Genomic DNA, 12,569 nt, shown 5'->3' on the forward strand with positions numbered 1-12,569 from the left:
TGGCAGCTGCCATTGCCGTGCCGCTCCACTCCGCTCACTGACGGTGCTTCTGACACGGCCTTCATGTCTTGCCGCAGTTTTCGTCCGCATAGCCTCTGCAGCGGCGAATGACACTCATCTCTCACAGCGGCTCCCAGGGGAGAGCGGATGGCAGCTGCCATTGCCGTGCCGCTTCACTCCGCTCACTGACGGTGCTTCTGACACGGCCTTCATGTCTTGCCGCAGTCTCCCCGTGCCGACACCTTATCCACGGCCCCAAACAACTCTGAGTTCGTTCGGGATTTCCTCTCTCATGCGGAGCGGCGTGTCAAATACCGCGCCTGCACTTCAGTCCGTGCGCAACGGAAACTCTCACGAGCGGGTCTCGAGCGTTGCGCTTGTATTGTCGACGTCTGGGGCGCCGGGGATGCGATCCTTTTCTCGCATGGAAAGCGGCAACTCGGCGAGTGCCATGTTTCAGTCTTGCCTTTCTATGCCGGGCGCCCTCGTCGGCGAGGATGGGAGCGGCGCACGCGATGCCACGCCTCCCTTGCCGCCGTCCCCGGGCGAAGTCGCCGTCCAGGAGCCGTCGGACGCCCTGCCTCCGTCGTCCTCGTCGGATCCGGCAACGGTGCCCGCCGTGGTGCACTCGCCGCAGGCGCAAAAGCTGCTGCGAAGCCCCCCGCGGGTGGAGGTGGCATCCGCTGCGCCAACCTCCCTATTTTCTGTGCCGCGTAAGCCTTGGCGAGACACCGCACACACCACCTCCTACGCCTCTTTCCGTTGGAGGAAGAATCCCGTCACCCAGCAAAGTCCGGGCTCACTCGCAGCCGCGCGAAGCTGCGGTTGCGGGGGGCGTGCGTCATTTTCCGGGATTGCTGCGCTACCAACGCGGCAGCGGAGGGAGCGTTTGTATGCGAGGCATGTGTCGGAGCCGCCGAGGCGTGCGAGAGGCGTCGCAACGATCCCCTTTGGCCAACAGTCGTCCTGGCCCAAGATGAGCGACTTGCACAGCACGTCGCTGACGTTGCAGTTGTCGCCCAAGGCACCGGAGCGAAGCTCCGCCAGCCTGCACCTCGACGGGCCGCAGGGGGGCAGTGTGCAGGGCCAGGAAGGCGAGGGGAATGAGACGAGGGAGGCGGCGCCGCAAGATGAGCAAGGGGAACCGCGCAACTTCCCGACGCAGCAGCATCCGGAGGAGCAGCTCGGTGAAGACGTTGATCAGGCAACGCGCGGGCGCCGTGAGACGGACGCAGCGTCCTCCCCATTGAAGGAGGGAACGATAGAGACTGCAGTGCCGAAGGCGGCGGGGGAGAGCGACGGGGCGTCGCAGACGACGGAGGTGTACGAGGTGCTTCACGCGGAAGAGTTTGCCGCCTCCTCCGTTGCACGCGTGACGGACGGCCCTTCCTCCGTGGGGACGCCTCTGCTGGGGGCCCTGTGAAGCCTGCGCCCCGACTGACTAGAGAGCTCCGATGGAGCAGCTGGGCGGAGGAGCAGCTGCCGCCCGCAGAACGCGGCGGGACGGCGCCAGCGGCCCCGCCAGGCCGTGTGACGAATGGGCAAAACGCCCGCCGGCGAGGTCCCCGTTGCGTCGCTTCCCCTCCGCCGTCGCCGTCGCCGTGGCCGGCTCCAGATGCGGCGGCGAGGCGGCGGACGGAGGGCAAATGACCGCCGGCTGAGTGAAGGGCGGTGGGTGCGACTCGCCGCCCCCCCGGAGGGGAGTCGCGGGGAGAGACGGAGAAGCAACAGCGCCAGACGTCTTCTCACGGCCCAACAGCTTTCGTCTGCGGAGGTGCGAAGGCAACAACGTGAAACGAAAAACAATCATCGATGAAAACAAAAGCAAAAACAAAAGCAACAAAAAAAGCAACGAAGAGAAGAAGCGAAAAACAAAAACAAAAACGAAAGAAATACATAAACAAATAACACGAAAAAAGGAAAGGAAAAAAGGTACGACATCATCTAGCGGAGCCCCCTCCTCCTCACCCCCCACTTTTTCAAACATGTTTGCTTGCAATGGTGTTTCAAATCTGCGTGCAGAAATACATGGCTTACGCGACAAGGCAACCCCCCTACAAGAAAGACAACATAATAATATGTTGGCGGACTCAAGAGCACCAGCAGGTGTTGCGTATGTCTCTTGCATTGCATGCCGCTTGCTGCGCGACTGCCACAGGAGGGGAATCCAAGTTTTGATTATTTTTGGGGTTTGCCGTTCTTGTCGGGTCTCCTGTTTCCTTTATTTTTGTTACTGCCTGAATGTTTCCCATAGCTTCTCCCGCTGTTTCAAAGTTCTGCTTTCCGCATTTCCCCAAGAAACCGCTGACGCCCCTACTTCCCTCGTTGCTTCTAGAAACAAATACACACACGCGCATACATGCATGCGTCTTCACGCCTAAATTTTGTAAGAGAAACTCACTCAATGAGGATTAGATAAGTAATCGTCCCATACTAAAACTATTACTCACAGTAATCATGATTGTAACGTTGATGGTCACAGCAGCCACAGGTGTGCCCGGGTGGTGTGGGCTTGTGTGCATTGTATTGAGTGTGAACAATGTATGCATTTATATAGACAAATACTGTAATGCATGTATGGCTATGAGGGGTTGAGGTGCGGTGTCTTTGACGTTTCCTTGTTTCTTTTTCCCTGTTTTGCGGCGAGCAGATGAGCTCGTTGAGTTGGCAGTTTTTTTTTACTGCTTATTGGGGTCCAATGTGTGGCCGTATTGGAAGTCTTTCCATGCTTATTATTTTCGCTCCGCTCTTTGCATTGCGGTCCACACCATCTCACTCCTCTACGCGCCAGAGCTGGTCCAGGGAGAGTGTAGGCAAACTGCTGCTTCCCCGCCTTCAGGCGACTGAAAGGCGCGGTGAAGAGTAACACGTAGCAGCACCCTACTTTTTTTATTTGGATGGGAATGTCGTGAAGGAGCTTGTTTGTCACTTTCTCTCTCTCTCTCCTTGTGTCTGCGGGGGAGGGGGGGGGGGAGAGAGAGAGAAAAAAAGGGGCGCCGACGTTTAGTGGAGTTGGACAGGCTCGCACTCTTTATCTGAGGGAGGGTTTTTCTTCCAATGCTGACAGCGGCAGCGGCAGGAAGCCCGACGGACCCCCCTCTTGCAAACGAGGAAAACAAACGCACATGCCCGCAGGGAAACGGTGAGGGTGGCGGCACCGTTGGTGCGGATGAGCACATCCCTGCGCAAGTATGTATGCATGCACGTACTTGTGGCTGTTTTTTTTGTTTTAGTTGGTTAAGTTGCATTGCTTCTTTGCTTGAGCTAAAAATTTCCCCCTCCTCCTTTTGTCGTAAAGCATTTTTTATTTATTTATTTGTTTTGTTTTATTTTTTGTTTTTTGTTTTGTTTTTTTTTCTTCTGTTTGCATCCGGCTCTGCCTCGCGGTTTCTTCCTTTTCTCGTGGCTTCTCGTGGAGTAGTGGGGAGGGGGTTGGCCTTTGCGTCGCGAGCAGATGGGAGCCCGTGCCAGCAGCGAGGCGGCCGCCGTGGCGCACGTCCCCGAGGCCGACGCCGCCGGCGAGCGGCTGCGCGAGCAAAAGCGATTGCTGGAGGAGAAGCGGCGACGCTACGCCCGCCTGTCCTCCGAGGCGGTGCGGCGAAAGCGGGAGGGGGGGAAGAACGTGATTGAGGAGGTGTACGAGGAGGACTTTCACACCATCGACCGTGTGCAGGCGATGCGGTTTCCGCCCATGGTGATGAAGGAGCTGCAGGACGCTGTCGACGTTGAGGCGGAGCGACGGTGTGCCGAGGTGGAAAAGACGATGGCGCGCTGCCTGCAGGACAAGATGTGGACGACTTGGAAGTGCCAGAAGGAGCGGGACAGGTACATCCAGTGCACTGCGGAGAAGAGGAAGGACAACGACCTTCTCATGGCCTACCGCTGGAAGTACAACCTAGGGACGCTGCATGGGGAGATTATCGGCCGCAACAACATGATGCGGCGCATCTGGAGCGAACACTTTCCAGACCGCGAGCTGCCGCATCCCTGGGTGAGGGGCCAGTGAGGAGGGAGGCAGGATAGTAACGGGGCGAGGGAGACGACGGGGGTGGCAGCAGCAACAGCAAGACGAGGAGGAAGGAAGAGCCGAAGGGAATGTAGCTGTGTGGTGGCGGGGGGAGAGCAGGCTCCCCTGCACTGGGGGGGGGGGGATGAACGGCGGTGGAAAGGAGGGAAACTGCGAAGAGACATCTAGCGACATTTTCGCGCCTTCTTTTTTAGCTTTCTCTGCTTCTTGCTTTCTACCTTCTCCATTTTCATTTCCCATTTTCTGTTAGTGGGCTGTTCCTTTTTTCCTTCCCTCTCCCACCGTCCTTTGCTTTAGGGGCGTGTGCCTCCTTTCATTTTCATTTTCATTTTCATTTTTTTATTATTTTATTCTTTCGATTATTGTCGATGTGAAACTTCGCTCATTGACAGCTGCACGCACAGTGCGAAGGGTGCGGCGGGCCATGATTCGGGTGGTGGCGCCGAATGAGGGCGTACTGCAGGAGATGCTGCTACTGGAGCTGCAGGGGAAAGTCCTCATTCCACCCAAAATGTTCAAGGAGGCTCGTGAGCAGCAGCGGCAGCGGGAAGATGTCCTGGGCGTAAAGCATCCACGCGATGCGGACGAGGCTTTGACGCAGGCAGGTGCGTTGGGCGAAGAGGCGGTGGTGGAGGTGCCACTTGGCCGCATTGTTAATGACCCACGCAACGAGAAGCGCTGTTCATTGCGCATTGGAAACTTGCTGGTGGAGGGGAGCCGCGGCCAGTACAACGCACCCCTGCTTGTGCTGAGGCAGCGGAGGCCGCCTCCGGACCACGGCTCGAGGCCCGGCGCAAGGGAGAGTCCGCTCGCTGCGTCTCTTTCAGAACCGGAGCCGCGGTGCTGTTTGCTGCAGGAGTGGCTGGCGGAGCATCCGGAGGAGCTGACGTTGGATGCTGCGGCCGCCGCCGTCGACGCCAACGCGACGCCAACAAAGACGTACGAGCTGGTGGGCGTTGTGGGGCGCTACGTGCATTTGAACTCCAAACCCCTGCGGACGTCGCTTTGACGCCACTGCCCCTTCTTTCTCCCTTTCTGGCGGGTTGCCGCTGGTGTGCGTGTGTGTGGGTGGGGGGGGGGCGGTGGCCTCCGTCTGTGTGCATCACGGCTGCCGCGCCGCTTCAAGCGAGCAGCTTGTGGGGGGCAGCCAGAAGCCGCTTCCCTTTTGCAGAAACAGAAACAAAAAAAATGTGTCAGGACGAGGAAAACAGTTGGGATTATTGTTGTTGCTTTTTTTTTTGCTCTCTCTCTGGATGACGTGCGTCATCGAGTTCTCTTTTCTTCTTTGCCGTCAGGGCCGCGGCAACCGCGCGGAGGGCACACGCATTCACACAGAAGGGCGTAGAGGGAGTGGAGGGCTTCCCCAGCGGTTTATTTTTGAGGGAAAAGATAGAGAAAAAGAGAAAAGTAATAAAAGAAAACATAAATCACTTCTGGGGCAATCGCACTGCCTCTACACTTCTTTGGAGGGAAAGGGGCAGACGGGTCCTTGCGTCCAGGGGACAGGGGCGGCGGGGAGGAGGTCAGGCGTGCAGGGAGCTCGTGCCGTCACACGCCCTGCTTGTAGTTTATTGGCATTTATTTAACGCACTCAACCTCCGTGTCGGCGGGACAGTCAAAAGAGGACGGGGGGGGGGAGAAGCAGCAGCGGCAGACGCACACACAAATCAAAAACAACAACAAAACAAATAAAAATAGCAACACTGGTTGGCGGAAGTGAGGAGGGGGCGTGTAAGACTAGTCACGGCATTGGGACAAGGCGAGGAAGGAATAGAGGAAGGAAGGGATTTTGGGGGGCGGGTGGGTAGTGGAAGGGGGAGACATTGCGTTATACACATCCATCTCTCCACTACTGAACAAGCGTACATACATAGAGTCAGTCTGTCTCTCTCTGTGCGCGCGTGTGTGTGTGTGTGTGGAGGAGGGGATTAGGGAGGGCCGTTAGTCGCAGGAGTAGGCGGGGGTAACAAATAGCGAGTAGCAGTGTAGAGGAGTCACGACTTAAGCGGAAGGATTGTTTCTGTTGGGTTGTGACAGCTGAATACGTTTGTCGTTCGCGCATGCGGCCCTCTTCACGCCTTGCACAGGCGGTGACAACCGCCTCCTCCTCCGCTGCTGCTGCTACTGCTACTGCTGCGCTGGGCAAAGGGAGGCCCAAGACCCCTCCGTCACCCCCGCGGCAAGAGAATGGGTACCATGCGGCCATGTTGTTTATGCAACGCCATCGTTCCTTTGCGCCAGGGGCATATTTAGCAGATGCCACGGCGCATCGCATTGTAGCATCACCTGCTGTTCGTCGTCGTCGTCGGTATGAGCCATACTCGTGGGTATTGAGGCGGTACCTTGAGCGTGGGTCTGTCGACCTTGACGCGTTGCTTTTTCACCCTGACGCCCCGTCACCTGTTGAGACGTTGCTCGAAGTTATGCGGCACCGTACGCCGTGTCAGCGCCTCACCGTGCATGCACTGGAGGCAATGTTTAATCAAGTGCGTCTGACTACTTCAGCGGGCAACGCGTCCTTTGCGTTGCAGACGGTTAGTTATTTGCTGCGGTGGCGATGCCCACAGTTGTATGACACGCCTGCTGTGCGGGTGCTGCTGTGTCAGGCGCTGCTCGCGGAGCGACTGTTTAGTGACGCCATTGAGGTACTGGAGGGCATGCCGGATGCCTGGATCACCCCCGGACTTTGGGCGGCCGTGATGGAGGCGGCAGCAGAGGGAAAAATACCGCACTCGCCGATCCTTTGGCGCCTGCTGACGCTGTCGCCAAGGCGGACTCCCCGCGCGGGCAGCGTCGTCCGCACGGGGCAGCGCATCCTCGCGGAAATGCAGGGTAATACGGCGGCCGCGGAATCGGCGGTGCCAGTGCAGCACGCCGGCGAGCCAGTCGAGGGGGACTACGATGGTGGCCACAGGAATCGCAGACACACCCTGAAGGCCGAGGCGATGGTGACAATGTCGACTTTTGAGGTTCGCCCAACTTCGGTGAGGCGTCTCGCACAGGACGCCGAGCGGCCTGTGTGGTGTCACTTGAGCATGGCGGAGGTGGGCTACGCGGAGCGGCACTACGGGACCCTGCGTGATGAGCGGGCGTGGGGGCTGGGCACGCTGTACCCCGGCGGTGGGGATACTGCCTCCGAGGGCATTGTTTACGGCCTTGATGCACGCCTCGCCTCGCGACTGATGCTGCGTGCGAATGTCTCTTTTTCTGGGCAGGCGTCGCCGCTGATTGCCCTGCATATCCTTCGTCGCTACCTGCGCACGTGCCACGTGCTGCAGAAGCAGGCGGGTTTGGGGGGCACCGCCGGCCCCGCTGCTGCCGGGACGCCGGCGTTGGCAACGGCGCACGCAAACGCGGTCGTCGCTGCCGGCGGTGCGGCGGGGACGGCGGAGCTGGAAGGTCAAGTGCACCCCTCGCCTTTCCTGCTATTTTTCAAGATTGTTCGTGAGACGCGAGACGTGGTGGCTGGCGGCGGCGGCGGCGGCGAGCTCGCGGTGGTGCCGGGGGCGGCGCCCGGCCCGGCCCCGGGCGGGCTGCCGATGATCCACTGGGGCGTCGTCTGGCGGTTCTTTCAAACCCTCAACCGCGAGTCCCCGGCGTGGTTTACCGTCACCCCCGAGGAGGCGGGGGACCTCGCAAGGTACGTCATTGACGCCCTCTGCCGCGGGGCCGACCCGTGGATGTCGCTCAACGTCGCCCGCGCCGTGTCCGCGCGCCACATCGTGGACGGCCTGGAAATGTCGCTATGGCTGCTGCACCGCCTCGACGCCGCCCACCACACGGAGGAGGCCCGCGAGGTGACGCGGAAGATTTTCCGCTGGTTGCTGGTGGACGTGGGGGTCCATCTGCTCCCGCAGCTGCACCACCACCTGCTCCCCGCCTCGCGGGTGCTGATTCGGCTGGGGCTGCACGAGGAGCTGAGGCAGTTCTACAACGCCGTGCTGGACAACGCGTACACCTTCTCGGAGGGCTTCCGCGGCGATTTTATGCGCGTGATGGAGGACCTGGTGTGCCCCACGTGCAGCTCCATTCTGCCGGAGCGGGACGTCTACGTCGAGCGCGCCTGCCCGCTGTGTCTGACGGTGGTGCCGGCGAAGGACCCGAGTGCAGTTCCAAGTTTTCAGCTCTCAAACGAGCACGTCGCTCGCCTACGTGAGAAGCGGAAGGCCCTCCGCGAACGAGGCAGGCGACGACTGCATGAGCGCATTAATCGCTGGTCAAAGGGCGGCGGCGGCGGCGGCGATGGGGCGGAGGGCTCCGCGCGACCACCACTAGACGCCAGCAGTGTCTTCAAGCGCGAGCTTCTCGGCGAGAGCGTGCCGCTGATACCCGGCGTGTCCGTGAGCGAAAGCATGCCGCTCTTCCCATTTGAGGGGGGAAGCCGTGGCGCGAGTCATAGTGGGGGCGCGGAGGGCTCCGAGGCTCCCTTTGACGTTCATGCGGCCATGGAGGAATCGTCGCGGCGCTTGCAGTTGCAGGAGGCGGCCAGGCTCTACGCCTTGGCCCAGCGTGGGGTGGCGGCCGCGGCTCGACCCTTGGCGGCGCCGCCGTCGCTGCTCGTCTCGGACGCGTCCCACGCCTCGCTGCTGCAGCAATCGGAGTGGCAGCGTGGGCAGCCGTCGAGGTTGTTCGTGCACATGCGCGTGGATGGGCCATGGACGTGTGTGTGGTGCCAGGAGCACAACTCGGAGTGGAGTTCGCGGGTGGAGTGCGCAGCCTGCGGGGCAGAGACAGGCCCATCCGCGCCGTGGCGTCACTTTGCCTACGCCGAGGCGGGGGATGTTATGGCGGAGATTAGGGCCCGCGTGGCGAATGCCGGGGAGCGGCCTGTGGATGCCGTGGTTGCCGCATACATGCTTATGGTCTATCGCCGTGCCTTCATGCTAAGGGCCACTCCGCACGATCATGAGCGCATTGATCAGTTGATACGGCGGCTCTGTTGGCTGCACGAGCGGGTGCTGGCAGGGTACTTGTATGTGCGATTTGTCCCGCCTCGTTCTCGGTGCAAGAACGACACGTTGTGGGCGGTGGCGAGCCTCTTCGGCTGCAGTGAAGCGGAGTACGCGGCGATATCCCCGCAGGAGTTGGGCCACAACGAGGAGAAGTTTTTCCAGACCATCTTCACCCCCGCCACGTGCAAGGTGTGCTTTGGCGCACACGCCTGGAAGACGTGTCCCATCATCACCCGCGACTTTTCCTCTACCGCGCGCGCGTCCATTAACATGACCCCAGAGGAGAAGCAGCGTGCGATGCTGCAGCACCTGCGACGTGTTGTGGCGGCGGCTCTGCGGGGGGGCACAGACAACAGTCGCCTTGTAGTGGATGCCTACACCACCTTCGTGAAGTCCCCTTACCGGGAGCTCTTCGCGGAGGTCCACAGCGAGGAGGTGAACCGCCTATCAATTCTGCTCAGTCACTATCACCAATACCGACGCGCCGCGTTTGTCCTCTGCCACGTCCCCCGGCATCTCCGCGAGGACCGCGCCTACCTTGTCATGACGCACTACTTCAACGTCCCCGCGGAGGAGGCGCGGGAGCTGCTGCGGAAGAGAAGCGCAGTTGGGGTAGAGGACGAGAGTCACCCAAACTTTGTGCAGGTGGCCCTCACCTGCTGCATGTGCCTTGACGGGCGACACGCCTCCTTTGACTGCCCGCGGCTTGTGCAGTGGATGGGCGACGTGGACGCGCATTCCGCCGCGCCCGCCGCCACGGCGGCTGAGGCGGCCCTGTACAATCCCCTCCTCGAGGAGCAGCGGGCGCGGCGATTGCGGGCGCAGGTGGACGGATGGACCTCCGCTGGCCCTGAGCGACTGCACGCGTTCTATCGATTCCTGCTGCAGCGCGTGGACGCCTTTCAGGAGGAAGTCCCGGTGGACGGGGATGACGAGCAGGACGCCGCCGTCGCCGCAGCCAAACCGCGGCGACGGATTGACGCGGCCGACCTCATTGTTTACGCCGTCAACAAAACCATCGCGAAGCTGGCGACGGTCGGACACGAGAATGGGGCCTGCCGACTGTATGCGAGGACCCCTGTGGCTTTCGTCTCGCGCTACACCACATGTGCGATGCTGCGTTTGCAGCGCTTCTCCGAGGAGGGCATCCGCACACTGCTGAACAGCGGCACTGCGGCTTCGTCGTCGTCGCCGTCGTCTGCGTCGGCGATGGAGGATGAGACAGCGCTGGGTCTGTCTAGTGAGGCTGCTGCAGCGGCGGCAGTGCCCTTGCAGCGCCGCTGCCTGTTGTGCTTTGACGCCGGTCATGCGTACTTGGAGTGCCCTGAGTTGGCGGCGCAGCCGACAAACGCGGCGAAGCTCGAATATGTGGCCACGCAAGTGGGCGGGATTCGCTGCTCCATCGACGGCGTCCGCGGCGCCGCGGCCTACGTGTACCACATGTACAACCTTGGCAACCTCACTGGCGAGATGCTGCGGGCGCACCCCTCCCTAGTGCGGGCGTTGCTCCGCCTCATACGGCGGTCGTTTGCGACGGGGCAGGTGGCCGCGGGCGCCCGTGTGCTGCGGCGGATTCCCACGGAGCTTGTGCCGCCCGCGCGTGTGTACACCGATCTGTGGCGCGCGGCAGGGTTACCGGAGCAGGCGGTGGAGGATCGACGGGCGCAGTTGCTGGCGATGTACGAGGCGGAGGGGCTGGTGCCGGACATTGACAACCCGCCCGCGCGCCAGACGTACACCAACCAGTTGGTCACAAATTTGAGCCGCACCCTGCACGACGATCTCTGCAGGCACTGCTACCAGCACGGCCACACCCTGGCAACCTGCAGCGTGTTCCACGCCGAGGTAAGCTTTGGCCGGGACTACGTCGCCGCCTACCGCATGAGCATGATGTCAGAGCAGCTGGATCGGGATTGGCAGGACGCCTACCTTTTAAAGCTGGCCGACTTCTTTCTGGCGCACCGGCTCTTCATGCCGTACCACATCGTTGGCGTCACGAACGCGTTGAACGCCATCGCGGCCATGTGGAGCTTCCGCGGAGAACCCGGCATCGCGATGCGGCACCTGCTTGCCATCCCACCCGCCTACCGTCGTCGACAGGCCTTTAAGCACATCCTGCACGCACTGCATATCCCCATGGCGGACATAAATCGCGTGCTCGCCAATGTTTACTTCGCCCCAGACGAGGTGTCATCTTCCCTCGCGGCGGGCAAACGGCGCGATGACTCCCCAGCACTGGGCAGCGGCGGCGCGGTGGCACAGCACTTACTGATGCCAAAGCCCGCAATACGTGATGTGGCCATGTCAGCTGTCTTTAACCACTTCCCTGAGGCGCTGGCGGCGCTTGAGAAGAGCGAGGAGCGCATGGCGTTGATCCGCCGCCGCAACGCGACACAGCGGGCGATGACGGCCCCGCACAGCATCGCCGCCACCGTGGCGAAGGCCGAGACAGTGAAGCCGCCCCCGGGTACGGCCGTCCCCACAAACTCGGCCGTGGGGGCGCCTCCCTCTTCCTCCACCGCCACCACGCTATCCCCCACGCTGCGTGTGATGCAGAGCGGTGACATTTTGACCCTTCGAGAGGACTTTGATCCCGTGCTGACAGAGTTGGAGGTCGCGGTGGGGATGAAGCTGGGCAGCCGACACGTGCTCTTTACGAGCGCCGTGGACATTCTCGCCGCGGCGGCGAGCAAATCGGAGGATGCCGAACGGGACACGCCCGCGCCCTCGCCGCCGTCGAGGGCGAACGCATCCACCGCCACTGAAAGACGGAGGGGCGCGGAGGCACGCGACGCCGCACCGGCGCAGCAGAAATCGGACGAGGCCGCAGTCGTGACGGTCTTCACGAAGGAGGTGCGACAGGGGCGTGCGGAGGGCAAAAAGGACGAGCCCCGCGGGCGGGAGGAGGAGCGTGGCGGCAGGCGGCCCTTTGCCCCGCCGCGCGGACAAGGGAAGGATACCTTTGTCCACCCGCCACCGCGCCAGCAGCAGGGGAAGCAGCCGCAGCAGCAGCAGCACTACTCGCGGCGGCCCCGGTACCACGAGAGGCAGCAGCAGCAGCAAGCAGCAGCCACCACCCAAGAAGCGAAATGAAACGAAGCGACGAAAAAACGCAAATGAAACGGGAATAAAAGCATGATAGGACCAAAAAAAAAGAAAGGCTGTAAAGGGGGAGGTGCTACATGCGTGAGGGCGGGGGTGGAGGTGTGGTTTCGCTGCGCCGCGGCGGGAGATGCGCACATGTGCATCGCGACCCAATCAAAACGAAAGAAAAAGGGAAAAATGAGACTGTCCTTCTGCGTGCTTATTTTTTTTCTTCTCTCGTAATAACTCCGCCTGTTTTTGACGCTGTTGACTGCCCTCGTTGTTGTTGTTGTTGTTGTTGTCCACTTGACGCATGGCCGCCGCTTTCTGCGGCTTCGCAAGTAACCACCACTTCCCACCCTCCCCTTCTGCGCGTGCGTGTTTTTTTTGTTTGGATGCTGGGGCCTTCTTGGCCTACTGTGGTCAGCTGCTGTAAATTAATTTTTTTTGTTTTTGTTTCTTCCTCTTCTCCTTCTGTGTCTGTGATGCAAAGTCTACCTGCTGCC

General features: G+C 61.0%; 5 protein-coding genes across 5 annotated transcripts, besides 6 other annotated features; 4 read left to right on the top strand and 1 right to left on the bottom strand.

The window, feature by feature from the left end:
* Tco025E_02307 (uncharacterized protein) lies at positions 1-1,423 on the top strand (the record flags this gene model as incomplete). Its single annotated transcript, XM_029369235.1, has 1 exon — positions 1-1,423. A coding segment is annotated over one exon (1,423 nt), but the record flags the coding sequence as incomplete, so codon positions are not given.
* An 18-nt stretch (positions 1,424-1,441) lies between these two features.
* On the bottom strand, positions 1,442-1,810 carry Tco025E_02308 (uncharacterized protein; the record flags this gene model as incomplete). The annotated part of the gene is made up of 1 exon (XM_029369236.1): positions 1,442-1,810. One exon carries the CDS (start codon positions 1,808-1,810, stop codon positions 1,442-1,444), a length of 369 nt encoding a protein of 122 aa, XP_029230639.1.
* Positions 1,811-3,300: 1,490 nt separating this feature from the next.
* Positions 3,301-3,366: a microsatellite.
* Positions 3,367-3,454: 88 nt separating this feature from the next.
* On the top strand, positions 3,455-4,006 carry Tco025E_02309 (uncharacterized protein; the record flags this gene model as incomplete). The annotated part of the gene is made up of 1 exon (XM_029369237.1): positions 3,455-4,006. The coding sequence occupies one exon, from the start codon at positions 3,455-3,457 to the stop codon at positions 4,004-4,006; it is 552 nt and encodes a 183-aa protein (XP_029230640.1).
* Positions 4,007-4,338: 332 nt separating this feature from the next.
* Positions 4,339-4,365: a microsatellite.
* Positions 4,366-4,451: 86 nt separating this feature from the next.
* Tco025E_02310 (uncharacterized protein) lies at positions 4,452-5,036 on the top strand (the record flags this gene model as incomplete). Its single annotated transcript, XM_029369238.1, has 1 exon — positions 4,452-5,036. One exon carries the CDS (start codon positions 4,452-4,454, stop codon positions 5,034-5,036), a length of 585 nt encoding a protein of 194 aa, XP_029230641.1.
* A 375-nt stretch (positions 5,037-5,411) lies between these two features.
* Positions 5,412-5,448: a sequence feature (A-rich).
* Positions 5,449-5,689: 241 nt separating this feature from the next.
* Positions 5,690-5,728: a sequence feature (A-rich).
* Positions 5,729-5,906: 178 nt separating this feature from the next.
* Positions 5,907-5,945: a microsatellite.
* Positions 5,946-6,087: 142 nt separating this feature from the next.
* Positions 6,088-12,072, top strand: Tco025E_02311 (uncharacterized protein; the record flags this gene model as incomplete). The annotated part of the gene is made up of 1 exon (XM_029369239.1): positions 6,088-12,072. One exon carries the CDS (start codon positions 6,088-6,090, stop codon positions 12,070-12,072), a length of 5,985 nt encoding a protein of 1,994 aa, XP_029230642.1.
* Positions 12,073-12,342: 270 nt separating this feature from the next.
* Positions 12,343-12,365: a microsatellite.
* The last annotated feature ends 204 nt before the right edge of the window (positions 12,366-12,569 follow it).

Source organism: Trypanosoma conorhini (assembly GCF_003719485.1).
Source record: "Trypanosoma conorhini strain 025E chromosome Unknown Tco_14.4_contig_00089, whole genome shotgun sequence".
NCBI classification, from domain to species: domain Eukaryota; phylum Euglenozoa; class Kinetoplastea; order Trypanosomatida; family Trypanosomatidae; genus Trypanosoma; species Trypanosoma conorhini.